Source organism: Chelmon rostratus, chromosome 6 (assembly GCF_017976325.1).
Source record: "Chelmon rostratus isolate fCheRos1 chromosome 6, fCheRos1.pri, whole genome shotgun sequence".
Lineage (NCBI taxonomy): Eukaryota > Metazoa > Chordata > Actinopteri > Chaetodontiformes > Chaetodontidae > Chelmon > Chelmon rostratus.
The window spans coordinates 1,244,507-1,267,104 of record NC_055663.1 but is presented as its reverse complement, the minus strand read 5'-3'; the positions used below and the strand labels follow the sequence as shown (position 1 = coordinate 1,267,104).

At 44.4% G+C, this 22,598-nt stretch overlaps 2 protein-coding genes across 3 annotated transcripts in view; both read left to right on the top strand.

The window, feature by feature from the left end:
- Positions 1-15,270, top strand: part of LOC121608315 (solute carrier family 45 member 3) — a 32,074-nt gene extending 16,804 nt beyond the window's left edge. The window contains exons 1-6 of one of the 2 annotated variants that reach the window (XM_041939557.1): positions 3,475-3,596; positions 4,180-4,542; positions 8,877-9,067; positions 9,187-9,850; positions 12,923-13,188; positions 13,277-15,270. In XM_041939557.1, coding sequence (XP_041795491.1) covers positions 4,395-4,542; positions 8,877-9,067; positions 9,187-9,850; positions 12,923-13,188; positions 13,277-13,720 — 1,713 coding nt within the window. In that variant the 5' untranslated portion in view covers positions 3,475-3,596; positions 4,180-4,394 and the 3' untranslated portion in view covers positions 13,721-15,270. Of the gene's footprint in view, positions 1-3,474; positions 3,597-4,179; positions 4,543-8,876; positions 9,068-9,186; positions 9,851-12,922; positions 13,189-13,276 lie in introns of those variants that run through there. The other variant, XM_041939556.1, reaches the window with a different exon arrangement.
- A 2,788-nt stretch (positions 15,271-18,058) lies between these two features.
- LOC121608316 (fibroblast growth factor 6-like) lies at positions 18,059-22,019 on the top strand. The gene is made up of 3 exons (XM_041939558.1): positions 18,059-18,404; positions 18,980-19,083; positions 21,843-22,019. The coding sequence occupies exons 1-3, from the start codon at positions 18,059-18,061 to the stop codon at positions 22,017-22,019; spliced, it is 627 nt and encodes a 208-aa protein (XP_041795492.1).
- Positions 22,020-22,598: the final 579 nt, after the last annotated feature.

Sequence of the window (22,598 nt, the reverse complement as noted above, 5' to 3'; positions counted from 1 at the left end):
ATGAATAAAAATGGCAAATATGCATTTGAGGTGGGGGGAGGGACTGAAAGAGGTAATAACAGTGGAGATGCATATTGTGTTTAAATTCATCTCGGTCATCCAGGTATAAAACCTGCGCAGGTCTGTTCCTCAGTTCTGACATCAGGTAGACCCCCTGGCGTTAATCTCTGAGGGCATGTTGAGGACTGTGTCCAAAAGGAACCTGATTATTTAGTGATGCCTGGTTCTTCCCATGACCTCCATGACAATGTCACTCTGCACTGTTGAGAAATGCTGAGGTAGTAATATTATGGCAACATTGTAAGCAGTGTGCATTTGGCGTTGGTCCACCTGAGCTTGTTTGTGTTATTCAGAGGGCAGAGAAGGAGTGAGCCAGGGAAGCAGTCAGCATAAAAGCTGCAGCTACTGTCCCTCCATGGAGACGGCTAGGTCCCTTAATGTGCAGGAACTGAAAGGGAGGAAGGCCACAGTGCTGCAGCCATTCAGCTTGAGCCAAACACACAACCCAGACCCTCCTGCTGAGGTTTCTTCATCCACAGCCTCCACCGTGCTTGTGGGTCTGATGTCATCTCAGAACAATTCCTTCCCCTCTTCTTTTCCAAACGCTGCTGTCTGCTGGGAGACCCCCCACTCCACCCCACGCCACACACACACACAAACACACACTTTCTATATCCTACCATCTATATGAACAGTGTGTTAAAAGACTTGGAAATGGACTTGATAACCTCACTATATCACATTACTCTCCCTGGCACAATGTATACAAAGCCTGTTTTGTATTGTAAGAATACCACTCACAGTCATTAGGACTGATTTTTGGGGGGCCTGAGGCTGAATAGGGCTTGGTAATGGAGCAGTGGGAGAACTGACAAAAGCAGCCCCCACCACCACCACCACCCCCCACCCCTCCTCTCAGCAGCCAGGCTCATATTGTAGTGTTTAAACACGTATGGTGACAAGCAGAGCTGTTTGGCTAACAGTGTGTACGTGCGTTTGTGTCTCTGAGGCTATGGGAAGATGATGAAGGGCATGACTAGAATACATTGTGGAGTCAGAGGTGTCATTAAGCCCGTGGTGGAATGACAGTGTGGGTTGCCAGTGTGTACGACTTTTTCTCTTCTGTCCCTAAACTGCAAACTTGAGTTCGTGAGGGCTCTGTTCTGCTTTGCGCCCATGCCACAATCATTGCATTGGCTAAAGAGTACCATATTTAAAACAAACATAGATTTTATTTTTATGTTTGACTTTGAGGTGAATGAATGGTCGATAAATGCTTCTCTGCACTGCCCTCACTGTTTAGCTCTGTCTGTGCTACGGTCTTTCCAGTCCTCGCAGCCTCCCTCCTCCCCACTGTCCTAACTCTTTCCAACACCACTCAGGTCAAGACTTGAGCAAGCATTCAATTTACAAAACCCTGGAATCTGACTTGCATTCGGGCGGGCGTCCAGATAAGCTGCGGTTTCTTGGGTGGACAAATCAGATTTCTCTATTCTTGCCACAGGGGGCCCTTCTGTTTTCAGTGAGAACGTCTGACAGAGAGTCAGCTGGGGCTGCAATAGAGAGCATTCACACTGGTCATGCCTTTATGATTCTGAATCTCAGTCGTGGGTAGATATGTCAAAGGGTTCCTCTTAGAATGCAGGTCAGAGACGAAGCTGACCTCAGGGGTTGACGAAGGATAAGGAATAAGAAGTGCAGGGGGGAGTGTACATATACACACAGAGAATATGTTGGTAGGGGGGTTGTAGTGGCTGGACGGGCCGTAAGCCAGAGGCTGGTCCCCTGATGGATGTCTTTCAGATGCCCAGCCTGGGTGGGAATGAGGTCTGACGGGTGTGAAATGGTCCTCTCTCTCAGTGGCCGAGGCCCCTGCTAGGTCCAGCCGGCTAACACTGTCGCTTTGTCCTTCACGTTCTCAAAGAGGCTGATTATCAAAGGACTCATAATGACTGAGCTGGGAATGTACGAAAGCTGTACGAGCTTTGCTGGCATCATTGATGACATTCAGTTAACATTTTTGATAACAATGATATGAAAGGCACAAGAGGGCCTTGTAAGTCTGGGATGCCTGATGACAGTGGTGTTAAACTAGGATGTGTAAGGACATGAAACTCCTGAGTTAATGGACACTACTTGTAGCTCTCACTGCGTGTTGTAATGGCCCAAGCCACTCAGGTTTGATGAGAAAACGGTATGTCATTTATTTTGTCTCTTATCAGGTTGTTCAGTTGTTTGCTAGTTACCTAACAGAAGAGACTCAACCCCGCAATGTACATTTCCTTGGAATGCTGCATGAATCTGAGCAGATCACTGAACAAAGCCGAGCACATTTCTGTGATGAACAGAGACTTGTTGGAGATGATGACATCCATTTTGTTTGCTGGGAGAGAACAGATGGGAAGCATTGGCAGAGAAATGTCACACCAAATGCAAATATAGCACCTTGTTGTTTCTGTATTTGCGGCTGTTCTGACTGTTCCTGCTCTTTCCCTCTGCTGCAGAAGTACGCACACCTCATTGGCGGATGATGACGATAATATCTGGGTTATACTTTTTGTGTTTGCTTGCTAGGAAACAGACAGAAGTGGTTGCTTTTTTCTCGTAGAATTAAAATCACACCTCATTCCTTCAAATAAATATCAGTCATTTCAAGACTTCAAAACCTCAAATGCAAGACAGGTTTTCAGAGTAGAGGATGAACTCATGCTACCTCAACAATAAAGCATGTAATGGAGAATGTCAGCTGCTGTCACTGGTAAAATGATCCTTCGAGGTGTGATTGACTTTGTCGGTGCAGGACAGTGAGCAGAAATTAACAAGGTTGTTGTAGTTCACACGAGCATTTTGTTTGTCTTAACCTCTGACTTAAACACATCATGTGGACGACACAAATCAGGACTGTGCTGCCACTTTTCCAGTATCTGGCACAACATGATCTGTCTCTAAAGCTACATCCCTCTCACATGTGACTTAATCTACCTCCTGTTTAATAGTGTCTTTCTGCTGAAACGTCTTCTCAGGTGCTAAAGACTGTCTCACGTGCTGTCAGTTGAACAACGGCAGTAACCTGCTGAGCAGTTCTGGGAGGAGGACTCGGGTACGTGACTAAAACTGCAACTGGAGCTTAATACAGATAATGACAGGGTCAGCCAAGGAAAGGCTGGATTTTAGATCCTCCCAATAATGCTAGAGGTATTACGGAGGAGGGAAAGGGAGTGATAGTAAGAAGAGACCTGGGAAAATAGAACTTAGAGTCCTTTTTTAAAGGTTGATGTTCCAGCCCTTGTACCGCGCATGTTGTGACACTTAAAAAAAGCGGGCGAGCGAAGCAGCAGGAGGAGAAAGAATTCACTTTGCAAATGGTTTGATGTGCCACGTTGCTCCGGCTGACTCATCTCCTCTGTCTGCCTGTCACTGTTCCTGCTGTCCTGAAGCCGTTGCCGTGGAGCTCTGAGAATACATCAGTGTCATATCCTTGTGACTGTTCCATTTCCATGCCTGTGGAAAATATTGTGTTTTTGGAATCTGCATTCTGTTGGGAGACCGTCATCACACTGACACTCCCCATGCAACCTGAGGCAACCAACGACCAGGTGTAGTAACCCGGGTGTGACCTGTCTTAACCTTTAGCCCTAATTCACATTTTCTAATGGTCTGCTCAGAAGTAATGCCCGGAGGGTTGACATCAGATCCCACCAATGCATCTTAACGGGTGACGGATGTGCTGTGAGAATGTGATAATCATCCTATAGCTGCCCACATCCCAGACAGAGCAGGAGACTCGTAGGTAGCTTGTTCTAATGCCTACTGCGTGCCCAGAAAACTGTTAATCAGTGCTGAAAAGATTAGTCGAGTAATCGTATAGGTGATCAGCGGAAAATTAATCAGCAACTATCCTGATAATTAATTGTTTGGGTCTTTGATCGAGCCAAAAATACTCACTAGCTACAGCCGCTCAGACATGAGGATTTGCTGCTGTTCGCTTTTTTCTGCCGTTTTAATCAGGTGGAAAAGATGAATCGAGATGAAAGGCATTGTTTGTCCCCTGCTCTTATGTTAGTGATGCAGAGACTGTGTGAAAGCTCTGAGGCACATTTAGGCATTCGCTGTTTAATAGTGGCCAAATGTTTCTTTCCATTTCTCACTGCTCTCCTTGCCTCTTGCCCCGCCCTTCAGATCCAGAATGCTGAGAAGAGGATGAATCCTACAGGTCATCTGAGACATTCACGTGTCTTTGCCGCTGTCCGTCCCCGACAGCCCTCTCGTCCCACCGGGGCACCATCTGCCTCCCGACACTCCCCCCGCTGCCCCTGCCCGGATCCCTCCCCCCTCCCGTGCCCCCAGTAGTGGCCATCCCAGAGGAGAGGAAAGGCGAGCCGGCCCCTGTAAATATGCCTGGATGGAGGTCTCAGTGGCGTCTCGTCCTGCTGAACTCCCTGACCTGTGGCCTGGAGATCTGCGTGGCAGCTGGGATCACATACGTGCCCCCGCTGCTGCTGGAGGCTGGAGTGGAGGAGCGTTACATGACCATGGTGCTAGGTAAGGGCCTGGTGAAAACTGAAAGAGGGTGGTTACCCAGTTTTGCCTCTGCCTCATTCTTTCTCACACATATTAATAGTCTCATCATTTTCCTGTCTGCCTCTCTGACAAGGTATTCATTAAACCTGAAAGGCACTTACACACTCTGAACTTCTTCATGTATTCAATTGTCTCCTTTGTGCTTGTTTACTGACCACACGAGTGATTGTTTCTTGTCCAAGTGTTTCAAAGTGTTGTAAATCAGAATTGGCTTTACCCTTCAAGGAATATATGCTTTGTAAATGAGTTTGATTCGTAGAGATGTGACCTTGTCCAGTGGAAGCATAGTTTGTGTTGCATGCAGGCACGACTGTGCCGCAGGGCTCCTGTCTGCTTTCCCATTCAGGTCATAAAGACATAATTGGGGCCGTTACACAAATCAGTGGCCACATCACCTGTTGTTCTGTGGAGGTGGTAATCGAGCACTAATTTAAAAGCAGCAGGAGGGCAAACTGCCGGAGGAAGAGCCACAATGACAGACTGACACATATCATGTGCTCCACTTCACATTCCACATTATAAAACAAGACGCACCTATGATTTCACTTAATGCATGGTGTTTTCTTTTTCTATTAGTTAACATCATAAATAAAGGAATTTACAGGGTACATACATCAGCATATTGAATAGATGATGGCTCTGTATAATGATAACGGCCTAAGCTAATTTGCAATGCTTGTTCTGCTGATTTTCAACAACACCGAAATTCCAAAGCACTATAGCAGCACTTACGAGGCTTTTTTACACACCACTCCTTGGTAAAAAGTGCAGGTTAGAATGATGAGCCATTAAGGCTGACATTCCTCTTGGTTTTTGCAGATTGAAAGTAAGATGGAGACAATTAGTTACCAGTAATATTTTGGTAATCTGGCGATTATTACTTTTAGATTAATTAGATTAATTAATTTAATTGTACGATGCTCTTTCAGACAACTCGGCATGGCAAGTACAAAAAAGTAAAAAAGAAAAAAGTAAAAAAGAAAAGAAAAATCTGCTGTGTCTGGCAGATTTGTGTCATTTGGACCGACAAACACACAATTACAGGTTAATTTAAAAACATACATACCTAACAGACAGAAATGCCCTCCGTCTGTTTTATCTTTGTTTTGTGATGGTTCAAGCTTTATCAGGGCGTTAGCTTTGGTAAACATTACCTTTAAAATAGTTTTATCAGGCGAGCTAGCTTTATCAGATAATATATCAGGAGCATTATTTTTATCAATCAGAAGCTTAAAAATAGCTTCATCAGGGGCCTGAAACAGAAAGAAAACAGACAAATGGTATTTCTGTGCGTTATGCTTGTTTTTAAATTTGAACTTGTGACTTGTGATCGATATTTTGAGAAAGAATTTAACCAATTAGTAATTTCAGCCCTAGAGACACTCCAGCAGGAGTGTAAACATTGTTTCAACTGCAAAACTAAACCTTCAAAGAAATGTATCACAGTTGACTGCTGCTGCTTTATTATTGGGTGTTGTTGACACTGGGTAAGAGAGACATTGGTCCAGGTATATGGTTATTGTTGAGCATGAAGTTTGAAGTTGTTGTGTTGTCTTGCACTGTACTGTAACAGAGGGTGTTCAGGGTGTATTATCTTTCACTTTTAACATGCAAAGCATTTACTGATGTCAGTTTTATGCCTGGCTTGTGGCATATCCATTCGGGTTGTCTGTCCATCCAATCTGTTCTCATGACAAGACATTAATCGGGAACACATTCTGGAAATTTCCTCAAGTTTGCCACAAATTTTCAATTTGACTCGAGGGTAAACTGATTAGATTTTGATGGTTAAAGCACACTGTGACCTCACAAACCACATACTTGGCCATAACTGAAGAATTAATATGCTAATTATAGTAAAGTTTCACACAAATGTCTCTTAAGATAACCTAATGAAGTGATCAGTGGTCAAAGGTCAGCTTCACTGTGACATCATGATGTTCTGCAAAAGCACTTTTCTAACCATTATTCAACACCATAACTCAGGAACAGAAGGCAGATTGTGACCATATTTCACATTTGGTCAGAAATTGTGCTGATTGTATAGATCTTCTGTGCTGGCTGGCTGAAGATGTGTGTGAAGCATCCATGTTTTACAATTTGCAGCTTCTTTGCAGCAGCATCCATATTTAAGTCATTGTAGTCCAACACAAGCTCATTGGTTCTGCTGATACTGAGCTGCAGTGCACTTTCTTGTGCACAAGCAAATAGACACACCATGAACACTGGAGTGGACGTTCAGCTTGTGACTGTGCCATCACATCTTTCTAACGTGTAGCTCAGTTATGCCTGTGATTGTGTATTTGTTAATTTAGTTACCTTTGAGTAAATCCAAAGTATTTGGAACCCTTCCTAATGCAAACATTAAGACAGATAGGTATGTTTTTTGAAAACGGCCAGTCATGTTGGTGCTCACAAATCAGTGGCATCCGTGGACTGTACATAGACACTTTTAGCATCACCCATATGGTGTACATTTGCGATATGAAGAGTAGCCTTTTCCTGTCAACCCAAATGATGTTCACATGGTCTTCATTAAAGGCGTCTCTTTGAGACATTGTCTTGTAACTATACAGATGATAGACACAGTTCCACCAAACCGAAGGCTCTGTGTGGATGACAGAAGTGATTATTCAAGTATAAAGATTAAACAATATACAGTCCAACTTTTCTGTTTCTGTAACAGCTGCTGGTGATGTGAAGAAAAATGATTTCAATGTCTGGTTCCTCTCAAACAGGCTGCACTGTAAGCCAATCTGGAAATGGCACTCAACCTAATTCTCATCTCCCTGTATTATAATGGAGTGCCTGAGTGTTATTTGAATGAAGACAGATATTCTGTCTTGGGAGGCTTAAGGCTTATTTCCCCAAGCAGTAGTGTCAGGTTCTCAGATGGCTGCTTTCTATTTTATCTAATCGCCATTTGTTGGCTGCTTCACCCTCCAGTTGTTACTTTCTTTCTGTCGTATACTGAGGTGTGTGCTACTCTTGTTATTTTAAGCATATTTAGGATGTATATGTGGAATGTGACATGTTTTACATTAGATGGGATCAAATGTGGTGTGTGTGGGTTAGGTTAGATGCCACACTGGTTAGTGTGTGTGCATCTGTAAACAGAGCTGAAAGCAGCTTGCATTGTATATAGAGGCTGGAAAGCGTGTGTGTGCGTACGTGCGTGTGTGATATAGTATATTACAGGGAGTACTGAGCTGGGGGAGAGTGTTTGTGTGAGATAGTAAGTCTTACAGCTGTAGATGGTGAGGATTGCTATGATGGCCATCCACAGCTGCAGCGACAAGAAATGTGGTGTAGCTCGAGTAGCTGACTGCCTTGCTGTAGTCTCCTGGTCTGTCTTTCTCAAATTGCCCGCCTGTCTCTGTCTGAGCTCGTCCATTTCCCTGCTCACCTGCCTGCTCTTTGGGCCTTTAAGTATTTTAGAGTACTCTTCTTGTCTCCTCTTCTCTGTGTTTCAAGTTCCTGTCAGACTGTAGAAAGACTGCAGATGGATCTTAGTTAAGTTGTGTCTTCCACTCATTCTTCTTTGCTGTGGCCCTGCACAGCAATGTTTTGATGAGGAGCTCCATGTGTTGTGTGCATTTTAGGTGTTAGTAGCATGTGTGTGAGGACAGACGTGAATTCACAGTATGGCTGTCACAAAGTGCCTTTTCATGGGAAACATTGTATGTAAAGAAATTTGTGCTTGACTGTAATGAAAAACTCCACAGGGTTCCTTCACGAAACAGTGCGTCAAACTGTAGCCCCAAGATCGGGTCCGTTTTAGATATTGAGTCTGAACATAGTGTGTTCTAATTAGCCCGACCCCACCACGTGTGGAGGATGAGCAGAGGGTGGGTTACCTTCAGGCAGTAGGCCATCTGCAGGAACCACTGCCACAGTCTGACGTGGTGGCAGAGGGGCACATGCAATTCAACGACGAGGACTTGACAGGACCGGTAGAAGGCAGGCTGAACCCCAGTCAGCTCAGTAGCTGCTGTAAGCCACTGAACAGAGATTTTACAGACGCTTGTGTTTTTGCCGTGGGATATTGTGAAAATCTGCTTGGAGAATCTGAGGGGAAATGCATTGTGCCATTAAAGGATTTCATACTAAATTGTTGAGTGTGACAGTGTTTCAGAAGAAAAACACTTTGTTCTTCTTATGCAGTCTGTTTCAAACATAGTGTTTCTCTCCACTTTTTCCACTGTGTGAACTCCTCTGTGTGTTTGCTGTTTCTCCTCTACATATTGCATTAGCATCGCCTCTGACCGCTTTGTGTGTCCGTGCTTCTGTCACAGGTATTGGTCCAGTGCTCGGCCTCCTGTTCATCCCTCTGATTGGCTCAGCCAGTGACCACTGCAACAGCAGTTATGGCAGACGACGGCCTTTCATTTGGCTGCTGTCTTTGGGAGTCCTTCTGGCGCTTGTCATTATTCCCCATGCTGACGTGCTGGCTGCACGCCTTGCCTGGGGCGGGCGCACTCTCCAGGTAGGACACGTATTTATTATGTGGGGATGTCATTTTCATTAATTCTGCCTACAAAGCACACAGGACAAGAAATTCCTTAAGATGTAAATGTCTTTAATGTTGTCGTTGCTTTGTTACAGGTGGGCTTCCTTATCATTGGGGTTGGGCTTCTTGACTTTTGTGGACAAGTATGCTTCACACCACTGGAGGCTCTTTTGTCGGACCTGTATCGGGATGAGGAGGACTGCGGCCAAGCCTTTGCCATGTTTTCCTTCATGGTCAGCCTGGGAGGTTGTGTGGGCTATTTGCTGCCCGCACTGGACTGGAGTCGTGGCCTCCTCTCTGTTTACCTGGGAGGCCAGGCCGAGTGCCTCTTCTCCCTGCTCATCCTCATCTTCATCTCCAGTGTGCTCATCACCATGAAGGTGTCTGAGGAACCCTCGTGCGCTAGCAGCGGCTTGGCGGGGTCCGGATCGTTACTGGAGTCGGGGGCCGGTGTGATGGAGGTGGGCCGATGCGGCGTGCCGCGCTCATGCTGCTACCTGCTGAAGTGCAAGCTGAGGCTGCTGAAGTCCGGACCGCTGCTGTGCCTGCTGAGAACATGCTGGTCCATGACCCCAGCCATCTACAGGAGCTACTGCCATGTCCCGCGGGTGATGAGGCAGCTGTGTGTGGCTCAGCTCTGCAGCTGGATGGCTGTCATGTCATTTATGCTTTTCTACACAGACTTTGTGGGGGAAGGCCTGTACGAGGGCGTGCCCAGTGCATTACCAGGAAGTGTGTCCAGGCAAAGATACGATGAAGGTCAGAGCTCCTCTTTATACAGTATGTTGAAGATTTCTGCGTCATGTAATCTTAGTTTTTTTTCATCATCATGCAATATCTCTCTGAATGTGTAAGTAACTCATTATGGTATACACACTAGATATTATGAGGTGGTGCCTTATGAAGCAAACCTGACCCCTTTGTCAACACAGCTTTACCTCCACCACCTGTCCTCATAAACTGGATTAAAGTCCATCCTGGCTGTGCTGCCTGCTCTGTCACAGCTGGACAGGATGCACTCACATTCCTCAGGCACAGGTGGAGGACAGAGGCCGAGCCTGTGTTCCTACATGCCAACAGGTTTTCCTGCTGCCCTCAGTTTGGTTTCTGTCAAGGTATAGCACATATACAGGACAGACCAGCAGTTAGCATAGACTCTGACGCAAGGCTTTACAAGAGACATTGAACATTTTATGTAGTTTTACCACTGAAAAAGTAACAAATCCTTTGGGCATGTATACTTAAATCCCTATCAAGCCAATCCAATGAATTTCAGGTTTTACTTTCCACCCCTGCACTTTGGAAATTGTAAACAAATACACACAGTGTTTATCCGTTCCTGTTGTTGCTCTGTAAATCACAGAGTTGTCACTAATCCTACTAGACATTTGTATGGCTATATTCTGTAGCAATGCAAATGCTTAGCTCTACAATTCTACCTAAATATAAACTTTAGATAAATGGTGTGCAGGCAGATAAACCTGAGCAAATCTGCTGCGTCGGTGGTGGAATAAAATACCAGAGCTGAAGTAAACACGTGTGAGGCAGACCATCTTGCCCATGATGAGAAAAGGGGGATTTATGAACATAGTGAGCTATGAATGAGTTTTAAGCCTCCCTTAGTTTACTGTTCAGCCAGACTTCATATCCTACATCATATTTCTCTCACTTCTTTTCTATTATCTCTCTTTTTTACTTAACTAAGCAGTTTTCAGCTTCTCTTCTCATTTTATCAATCCTTTCCTAACACCACCCACCTGTTTTCTCATCCTGTAATCCCTCCTCTGAACCTCTCCTCTCCCTCTACATTCTCTGTTGTCTTGTTTGCCATTTTCATCCAGCCATTTACATCCTTTTCTCCTCCCTCTTTCACTCTCCCTACTTTGTTTACTTTTTACTCTTCCTCTGTGTCTCCTCCCTACACTTGCTGGTCCACGAGGAATGTCACACTCACCAAGAATTAATGTCAAGGAATCAGCACAAAAAGAACATGCCCATTCAAGTCGGGTAGACAGCCAAAGCACAGTTCTGAGGTCTGTCTGAGCTGGCTTCTTTTAATCTGAAACATAGCGGATGTTATTGGACCACATCATTCAGTCTGCAGATGTTCCTCTGCATCAAGGCTATCTGCTTTTTCTGGAGAACTTTTTTACTTAATTTCTTAACAATAACTTCTATTCTTTTTTTTATCGTCTATCCTACTGGGAAGGGTTGCAATTCAAAGTAGTTATTTATAAGGCTTGTACTTCAGAAACAGCCATTCTCGCATACTGCAGCAGTTGTCCTGTGCACAGATTCAGTAGCATTCTTGCTAGGTCTCATATCTCTAAGGGCATGAATTTCAGTGCTCATTAGCTACTGTTGCTCTATTGTTTGTAAAGTGGGCTGGGTAGCTTTGCTTTCCAGGAGTAACATGATCCACATACTCCTTTCACATAAGTGATTCTGTTCTGCTCTGCTGCTGAACTTCTGACCCACACTGTTCATGGAAAGCAAGATGAGGGATCAGGCTGAAGGCTTCCATGGACTGGAGCTGAAATAAAAACTAATCTGGGAAATAGGTGGGGAACCAGTCTTTCGTTGCTCCTGTCCCAACTTGTTTGAAACTTGTTCATCAACTTCAGAATAAACCTATATTTATAAAAATCAATGACGCTGATGATGTCAAACATTAAATACATTGCCTCTGTACTGTTTTCAATTGAGTTTAGATCAAAAAGTTTAGAAATGGTCAGGTTCAGGTGTTTTTAGGTTTTACACAGTGTCCCTACTTTCTTGCAATCAGGGTTGTAGTTTATTTGTTTAGTCATTATAAGAACATTGTCTTTAGCTCTTGTGGTACTGGCCCTTTCACATATTAAGTGTCACATACATAAATTCAAAACCTGTCACTAATAAACTGTCACTCAGTGTCTAAGAACAGGATTACAGGTGAGAAGATATTCTGAAGTCCTGTAACAAGCTGATTTTATACCAGTTCAAGATAATGTGCGCCTCGCTCCATTTCTGTGACCTTGCAGTCCTCACTGTGTATAAAGCACTTACATCTCCAAGTCCAGGCCTCATTTGCTCAGCTCATTCATTTGACTGTGCTGTGACTTTATCTGCAGATGCTAAATTTAACTTGCAGAAAGACGAGACCTTAATTTGTGCTGTATTCAACAGAAACTGCCCCCACAATGTTCATTTAGCCCATAACTGACTGTTAATATACTTAGTTTGGAGTTAAAAATGTTTTGATATAATTCAGCATCAACATAACATGAACAAATCACATTTTTCAGTCTGCAGATCTTTGCCTTGTGTTTTGAACTTAAAGTTCAGTCAGCTAGTGAGAACTCAGCCAAACGCTCGTCGTCTGGCTGACTGACTGGTCCAGGAGGCACGTTGCCTCAGTAAACAAGGACTGGCCTATGTGTGTCGCCCTCTCAGGCGTTTCAAGGACATATCTAAGGTTAATCTGTCTGTGATGGTCCAAGTCAGTCACCCCAAACAGAGTGTCTGTGCTGCAGAGCTCTGTGAATGTCTCCCCAACCAGATTTGTGCCTGTGTGTTTACGGGCTTGAGCGAACATCAGGGTTTATAGCTCACCCAAAGAGCTGTTAATGCATCACAGTTTAAAGTTAACATAAGGCTTGGTGGTGCTCAGGCGTATTGTGCCTCTTTCCCCTGGTGTGAGTTGATGCATTAATTAGATTTTGTACTGACAACAGACAAGGACAATGTTTTGTAACAAGGTAGACATCATTACAGCTGCGTGTCCTGCAGAGGATGCTGGAGAGAAGCAATGAGTGTTCAGCGGTTGTTATAGAAATTACCTTTTTCTTTCAGGTATCCGTATGGGTAGTCTGGGCCTGTTCCTGCAGTGTGCTACCTCAACCTTCTTCTCCCTGGTCATGAGTCGCTTGGTTCGCCATTTTGGCTCACGGTGGGTCTACCTGAGCAGCATGGTGAGCTTCACTATATCTGCTTTGGTCATCTGCCTGTCCAAAAGTGTGGTCTTGGTCACTGTGATGGCAGCCCTCACTGGCTATGCGTACGCCACACTGCAGACTCTGCCCTACACGCTCACCTGCCACTACCACAAAGAGAAAGAGGCAAGTAACGCTCAAACAGCTTCGTGCACAAGAGTAGTTTGTTGACAAAATATGTATAATTGATAAGCTGACTCTTGTCTCATTTCAGGTCTTTATGCCAAAAAAGAAAACCAAAAGCATTCATAAAAACGGTATTACAACCAAGCTGGACTCTGTGTATTTGACTCCTGTGGAAGAGGAAGGCGGACTGAACCACAAAACGGGGGCTCCCTATGGGAATGCCTTCATTGGCCAGGACAATTATGAGTATTACCCGAGTCCACACAGCCAGAATGGTTCCTCTCACAGCTCTGGAGGTACCAAACAGGAGGAGACTGATTTGGGCTTTGAGAAACGTGGTGTGGGTTTGGACTTTGCCATCTTAGACAGCACTTTCCTCCTCTCTCAGGTTTTCCCCACCCTCTTCATGGGCATGATCGTTCAGTTCGCACAGTCCGTCACTGCCTATATCGCCTCTTCCGCCATCTTTGGTGCTGTTGCCATCTACTTGGCCAGTCAAATCATCTTTGACCAAAAGGACCTCAAAAGCTGAGACTTGGATACAAAAGATGTGGGATGTCAGGTTCTTTGTGTGCAACTCAACAATGCACCACTGTTTCCCAAATGCCTTGTGCTGGAACCATGCTCTGTTGGGTGCGTGTCTGTCAATGTGAGGCAGGTTCTGAGAGAAAGAAAATGTCACAAGAGACATTTTATCTGCCAATAAGGTGCAATTTCCATGTTAGACCGGAGGTTGTTACCTGCCTCCTGCAGAGTCAACACCAACTGTGTGCTTATGTCAGGTGTGATACTGTCTGTACTGAATGCAGTTGAATTCTATAGAAATCTCTCTCAAAACTTTTTGTTGTGACATCTTTTCTGTCCATCGTCTTTTTCCTCAGGTACCACAAACAGATTTACTGTAGAACTCATCAACCTCAGATACACAGCTACTCACCTTTTATGTTTTTTATGGTCTCAGCATCACCTGAGCTGTCCACCGTTAAAGTGCATTGTATTTTGTACTCAAAAACAACATGTCAAACCCAGTATTGGCTTGCACATACTCATCAGCAGCATCATTCAGCCAGTCTGGAGACTGGCCATCATCTTACTGTAGACAGGCCTGTGTGTCTTCACATTGGCAGCATGGATAGATTAATGCATTGTTTCTACCCCTTCAGAAAATACAGTTAAAAGTGGGACCATTGGACTTGTCCATTTAGGATGAAAAAGAAACACTGAAGTATTGCAACTCCATAATGTTTGGAGACTTGGAAAAGCCAGATTTTTAAAATAGTGGTCTATGTATTTTGTCTTTATTCCCTTCAATGGGTCAGGAATGCCACATCCTACATTTCCCATAATACAACTGTATCATCTTTCCAGCTAAGTGCCATCACCCTTTTAACTGCCTGCCCTCAGTTTGTAATGCAGTTTTTTGTTTTTTTTTTCAAATATTGAAATCTTAAACCTAACTCAAGATAATCCTGATGACATCGCTGTGACATCATCAGGGTTATTTTCTCAGACTTGACAAAGCTCCTCTAGTGCCACAGAGGACATTATACAAACACTTTTCACAGGCTGTTATTACAGGCTTTATGTGTAAAATCGGTGAAGTACCCCTTTAAAGGTCCAGCTGATGTTAACCCCATCTCATCTGTTCGCCCCTATCTAGTGTCATGTATTACATTTTACTGTAAATATTTTTATACAAATTTACTGTATATCCCTATGGGAATGTTGTTATGCAACCTGCTGAGATGAGGTTATTGACTAAGGTGGTTAAAGGATGAAGCAGTGTACTGGACTGGAAATAAACGAGTAGTCTGGTGTAGTGGACTGCTCATCCTGCCCCACTATGCTTCTGATCAGGACAGTCGTCTCAGGTTAGTATCGTGTTAGATAAAAGAAACTTTGCCTGCTGCCTAAACCTTCATGTGTTAGTGTGTTCTCAAATGACAATCTAGGACATCCACATGGGCTCATTATTTAATGTAAACATGTAGGGTGATGTCTAAAGAAGCCCACTCCATAGCACCCATTCTAGACCAAAAAAAAAAAAAAAAAAAAGTTACTCAGTAAATGCAAATATTTGGTTACTGAAAGTGATGTGAGAGAGGCACTGTATGCTCGTGGGCTGAAGTACTAGGTGAAGTCTGTCTGTCTGTTGTGCGTGTGCAGTTTTGTCACATTGGTTATGATGAACTGTACTGACTTCAGCCTGGCCCATATCATGCTGTATGTTACAGAGGATTGTGGCCTTGGGTTGAGCTCATGACATTGGCCAGTTGGTGTAAACGCCATGCTTGTTCTGCGACCGGTGAGCGAGTTCGTTTGCGTGTTTTGTATCCGGGTCATCTGATCTTGCACGAGGGATGATGAATTAGGTTCAGCAGATGCAAATAGCCCTGAGGGATCTCATTGCCTGAGCTACGCTCAGCGTGGAAGAAGTACAAACGGTCGAGGATTTGTTTGTCATTGTTGACACTGCTGCAGAGTCACTCGAGCAGCAGAATTATCCTTTTCTGTCCGGTGTGCACACAAAAATATTGTCCAGCAGTAGCTGAAGTGTCCGAGAAAAAGTTGTTTTACAAGTGCCTGTACATTTTTCAGACATATTTTTTTGTACATATGTATTTATTTATGCTTTTATTACAAAATACCACGTATTAAACTATTGGCCTCTTTAGTATCTTTCATAGGTGCAAGGATGAAGGCCGTTTCTGTGAAAAAGATAAATTATTTGTATAGATGTGGTAGAGAAGCATCATTAAAGCTGTAATTTATTTTAACATGACCAACTCTATCCCGTAGCTTTGATAACATCACAGAGCCTATAGCTGGTGTCTGCTGCCATCTGTATCACATCAGCTGCGGATGAGAGTGCTGAAAGTCGCCCCCGTGGTAACCATCCATGGAAGCCTGTGTCAGCTGAAAACTTTATTCCTGTCACACAACTGAGATGCTTTGGTGCGGTTGGTGCAAATAAGAAACGTCATCATTTTGTCAATACTGCTTTCGTCTTATGTAACCACTTGTTTCTTCTTATCAGAGATCTGTTTCTTTGTTAAACTCAGCAGATAAACACCACAGATATAACTGGAGTTGTTTTCAGTCTCTGCTGCTCTCAACCAAAAGTCCTGTGTAATTTCAGACAAACAGAAAGTGCCAGTGGGCTAACTGTTAAGGCCAGAAGCCGCTGTGTTCTGATGTGATTGGTCAGGTGATTTTAAATCAGTTTTTTGTCACAGGATTTCAGTCACATAAATGCATTCAGCCATAATCAAAAGTTGTTTTTCATTTTCCTTATACATCCATCAGACTGTGTATAAACATGCAGTTACCAAATAGATTTTTATACAAAATAAAAGAACTGCATTGTTAATGAGATGTTGTCCTTGAGTGATTTTATTAAATACATTCTCCTTCTCAGGCTTATTAAAAAACTGAAATATTGTTCAGCATTGCATAAGGTATATAAACTTATGACATAATATAGGTCAGTTAATTTGATTACTATTATTTAATTTACTCTGAAGTACATTTTAATCATACACTTCATTTTAAGTGAGTGTTGTGTAGGGTTAAAAAGTAAAAAAAAAAAAAAAAAAAAAATCTCTGCACTTTGGTGTACAGGCACTCAAGACCCAGCAGCTTTACGGGAGAGGGTGAAATGAACTTGGAAATGGTGCCATCCTTTGGAAATCTTGAGGAACTGATGTGTGCAGGAGGGAATGCTGGTGCGCAACTGCACTGGCCTCACTGACGCATGGGCATGCTGCTGCTGGCATTATCTATTACATGGAAAAGACGATAGGCTTTCATGTTGCTGGGAATGGCATGCTGACAATGTGTGCCATTTGACAGGCCTCTCCAGTTTGCTCCTCATAGTTCTCACGAATGCACCATGGGAAATGCACAGCTTGTGATGCACTTATAAAAATGGGATACTTTATTGAAATGCCACTCTGGCCCTCTGTTACCCAGCCGGGGCTGACAGGATGTCGGTGTCTTGCTCAAGGACACGTCAGCAGAGCAGATGCTGGCCGACACTGAGGTCTTGAACCCTGATCTTGGCGGCTGAGGGGGGCGGCGGGCACCCTGCCGGCTCTCTGGTCCGGCTGATCTGTCATTTCCAGGCCCAGAAAAATACAGATTTTGCTGGGAGAAAGTTCTTGAACGGCGTGGCAGAAGAAGCGGGACCACGAGAGCCCTGTCATTGCTCTCCGGTGACAAGTGGGCCTGTTTTTACACCTTCCTTCTAAATAAGGAAGCGGCCTGACAGACATATGACCACCGACCCAAATTGGGAGCAGCCTGAGTGGCCCGTCGCGTCCCACGGCCGCTGAACGCCACCAATAAGCTTCCTCCCCGTCTAGTCCAGCAGTGACAGCAGGCCCCTGAACTCTCAGCAGAGTTTGTATTTTTCCTGCTGTCAGCACCCTCTCTACCCTTGTGTCGTCCCAGCGGTGAAGTCAGCATGATGTCATCCAGGGATGCGATAGCCACGGCGGGGTTGAAACCGGGCTTTCGGTGAGCGGTGGAGGATTTATTCTGAACTCTTCAGAGAGGGAGACAGAGGGGGAAGAGAGAAAGAGAGAGAGAGAGAGAGAAAGAGTGAGCGTGTGTGTGAGAGAGAGAGGCGCGGAGGAGCTGCAAAACATGGTAATCACCACCACCAACATCACCATCACCATCACCTCCAGCTCTGCCGCGCACTCTCCCGTCTCCTCTCCTCCTCTGCACCGGGGCTTGCGTTTCATGCCCAAAGCCCTGATCCGCGCTCCAAAAATAACCCTCAGCCAGCATGCCGAAGGAAGCAAAACAAGAAGAGCGGTATTTTTAGGGTCATTAATTTTGACCACGTGGCCCGAAGGTAAACCGGATGGCCGTTGCGCAAAGGCTCCTCGTCAGTATGTCCTGCGAGGCCGGCACGCCGCACTGGACGCTGACCGCGGTGGTTCTCCTGGGCTTTCTGCTGGGGATCGTGTCAGCGTACCCTTTACCGAGCGGCAGGACGAATGCAACTTTACTGGAGAAACGATGGGAGACCCTCTTCTCCCGCTCTGTACTGGGGATCTCCGGGGAGAAACCAGAGCTGAACTGGGAGAGTGACTATCTGCTGGGCATCAAAAGAGTCCGGAGGCTGTACTGCAACGTGGGCATCGGGTTTCACCTTCAGATCCTCCCCGACGGCAGGATAAACGGTGTACATAATGAAAACCAGTACAGTGAGTTATACTTCCACCAATGTAATGCAATAGACATGGCAGAGAGGCAGAGTCAATACGCATGGATCTGTGATGAGCAGGCTAGTCTACCCCCTCTGTTAATGTGCATGATCATATGTCATCTGACTCTGAGGGAAAATTGAATTTCTTCCACGCAAAGACAAATCTATTAAAAAGAAGTATCCATCAGTACTGACCACCCCCTTCCCCCCCTCCTCCCAAAGCTCAACCATGACATGAATGTATGGACGCTTTTAGACACAACTTATTTTTACGCAGCCCTGCGAGGGCGGTCCAGAGACCAATAGCCGTGCACGTCAATGCAATTACCGCAATTATTGCAATAACCAGAATGCGCCTAATTGGCACGCGCCTGGATGCAAATGTAAGACGGGGTGAAAGATGCAGAACAAAGGCTCGGCACGCTGCGCAGCAATCTGCAAGGTTACACCCATATACGCAGAGAGAGCACAATGCTACAGTCACCAGGAGGAGATACTGGAGCAGCCACAATGATCGCTTGGTGTTTCAGGCTCATTTTTGCTCTAATGTGATCATTCTTTGTCTTGTGTCAGGTCTAATAGAGATCTCTACGGTGGAGAGAGGAGTGGTGAGCCTGTATGGGGTGAAGAGTGAATTGTTTGTCGCAATGAATAGCCGTGGAAGGTTATACGGAACGGTAGGTATGCACAGTGGGCCTGTTTCAATTATTGTCCTGCAATGTTAGTTATTGGGATCCTGAAAATAGGACGCACACGCAGCTCGATCAGAATCATATTTTGGGATGGGGCTCCTACCCTGCCTGCCTGCAGGGGGGCTGCACATCCTGCGCTGCGAAATCCATATATTTTAATTTCATCAGGAATTTATAAAGCTCTATTTAAAGCGTGCCAGGCCTGGTGGCCTATGGGTGAATAATGATGAGGTTAACAGATGCAGGGTTGAGTCCACACGCCTGTAATGTGGTAGTACTGTGTGTGTGTGTGCGTGTGCGCGTGTGTGAGGAGGAGGGAAAACCCCCTGACGCAAAGAAACCTGTCAGCAGCGCTGGAAATCGATTTTAATGGCAAAGCGCTTATTTTGCAGGGCAGTGCACATCACACATATCTTTGGAGGCAAGGGCCCGACTCCCCACCTCACCAGCTGCAGCAGCAGCAGCAGCAGGAGCTTCTCCCACCTCTAAACCCCGGAGAAAGAAGCTGAAACATTTCTAGTTTATGTTGGAAATGAATTTGAAATCTGTCTAAAGATATAAAGGTTTGACAGAACATCTGTCTCCCAAGAGGTGTTTCCTGGACAGCACGACTCATACACTGCAGTTGGTACATTTCTGAGAAGAGTCCAGCACTGCGAGACATGCTGCTGTGCATGCTGCCGCTGTCTGAGGTGTTCTGGGCTCTCCAATTGGATTTTTCATGTATCTCAGATGCAAAAATAAACCCTGGTGGCCTGCTGAGGTTTGCACCTGATGGGAGATGCCTTATAGCACTATAGCTTAATAAGAGTGATGGGACTAAGGATTTTGAAGAAGGTGTAAGAGCACCAGTGAGGATATGCAGTGCTGCATGCATGTCCCAGAGTTGTGAAAGAACTGACTTGTTTTCTCTTTTTTCAAGTTTAAATAGCTGAAGCACAGACAGCAACCTCTTTACAACTGGGAGCATTTTCAGAGGTGTTATAATGGCAATCATGGGTAAAAATGAAAAACACGAAAATGTAGTATCCTATAAATTCCCAGTGTACCTTAATGGCAGTTTAATGGGTGTGGGTGAAGTTCCTAAAGGCCTTAATTTGATCCTGCTGCTGAATGTGTTGGATGTTTTGTGTAGTCCCTTGAACTATGACATGCAGTTTTCAGGAAAAGGAGACTCTAAGGGAGGTTAAGATGACAATAACTGAAAAAAGTAAATCCCTCCAACATATACAAACATATAAAGCTCATCACCTCGCCATATATGTATTTTATACTCATTTATTGTACATGAGTGTACTCACCATGTATGTTTATCTTAGTTTTATCCTTCTGCTCTGTCTAATGCACTGTATTGGTTCTTAGTTCTACAGTTCAGTTAAACTTGAGCTTAAACTGTTTGTCTCCATCACCTAGATGGGATGTATTTGCAGAATTAGTAGAGATAACCTTTAAAAGAAGTCATTCGTGTGCATCGCGAGCAATGGCAGCTATTAATAAAGAGATGTTCCCGGTGGAGGGGGAGGAAACATTGTGTTTAGCAGAGCCCTGCTGACACATGGCTGCTGGTTGGCTTGCTGCGGCCAACATATTTGACAGACAGAATGTGAGTCGGTTATCTGGTCGTGAGTGATGAAGCGTTAGCTTGTGAGCAGTCTGATGATCGGATAAGAGATTGAATTAGGCCACATGGTTTCTGATGGGGAGTATTTGCTCCGCTGCACTGTCAGCGCAGTCATATTTGTCTCCACAGTGGCAGATACTGTATTTAGATCTGAGTTTTGATAGAGGGACGTTATAGGGAAAACAGAGATCAGTGTTTTTCTCCTATCAAGCATCTCCCTGATATTGTTTATTTTTTAAATGATTTCAGTGCTTTATTCTATGGCTTCATTAGTTTATCGAGGTTTTGGGGTTTTCTTTTTTAAATCAGTAGTTTGACATGTTGGTAAAAAGGTTTTCTTGCCCAGAGTTAGATGTGAAGATTGATCGCTCTGTCGTTATCTGTTTAAAATGAAGCTGCAGCCAGAAAACAGCTAGTTTTGCTTTGTCCAAAGGGTTCCTAAAAACAAAAAAGAGGATGCTCCAACACCCATAAAGCTCTCTAGCTGACATATTCTATCTTGTTAGTCTAATTTGTCTGTTGTGTTTTTCACCTGGGCTTATTTGTGCAGCACAGATGAAGCAAACAAGACGTAAGGTGAACTTCAGAGGTGCTGCTTTTGTTACCTTTGAAGACAGCCAGGCTAGCTGTTTCCAGTCTTTATGCTAAGCTAGGCTAACTGTCTCCTGGCTGTAGATTCATGTCTACTGTACACATGAGGGTGGTATCGATCTTCTCATGTAACTCTGGCCAAGAAAGTGAATGAACAAACCTCCCACAGTGTGAAGCTGTTCCTTAGCTCAGCTTTTTTCCTTCTGTGAGTAGATCGTCACTGATACAAGTTTCTTCTTGTGCTAAAAACCAGCTGATTTAAAGGTTGATCTGGCTCACTGGGCACAGTTAAATTAAATTAATCGGCCTACTCAATTCACCTTTTACAGTGGCTGCTGGCAGAGACTACTCTCAACAAAACGTGGATTCATTGTTCCCGTTGCTGTGTGTAATCTAAATATAGCTTTATATTTTTTGTGCATTGCTCAGAATCTTTTTAAAGAGCTTTTAATGTTCTGCTATGATAGCTTCAAACCACAAACTGTCCATTCCTTGGCAGCCGATTAAAATGCACGCTCTTTGTCCTCCCCAGACAGTCTTCCTTGACGAGTGCAAGTTCAAGGAGAGCTTGCTCCCGAACAACTACAACGCCTACGAGTCTCTGGTTTACAGAGGCTCCTACATAGCGCTCAGCAAGCACGGCCGTGTGAAGAGGGGCAACAAGGCCACCACTGCCATGACCGTAACGCACTTCCTACCCCGAATATGATGAGCAAGAACTGGCAATAACAAACTTATTTGCACATGTGGATTATTTTCCAGGTAACATAAATACTGTATACGTACAAACACAAAAGACAAAATGGACAGCAAAAGAAAGAAATACCACTATATCTGATAGTATTTATTCAAACTTTATATGTATATTTGGGTAGCTTACTTTCTATTAGAACTGATGGGAATGCCATTCTTTGCTGCTTTTATGATTTTCATCATTTTGTGATATGAAGGGGATGGAGAGGCGTCATTTATCCCCTCAGTTTATATGGGTGCTTGCTGGAATGGGTTCGGTCCTCACCCTGTCAGTAGATGACAGTCCATCCTTTTGGAAATGAAATGGATATGTTATTACCTCAAAGCACCAAATCCTGAGAAGAAGAGGAAGAGGAAGAAGAAGAAGCGAAACGTGTGCATGAAATTTCTACAGAGAAGAATGCCTGTTTACTTCACATGTTTTTGTTGTTACCCATCAAGGACTTGGGCGTTTCCCATCCTCCATGTTTGATTGTCTCTGTCACTGTCAGGGCAACTAGAGCACTTACAAACATGGCGGTGGTTTTTCTTGCTT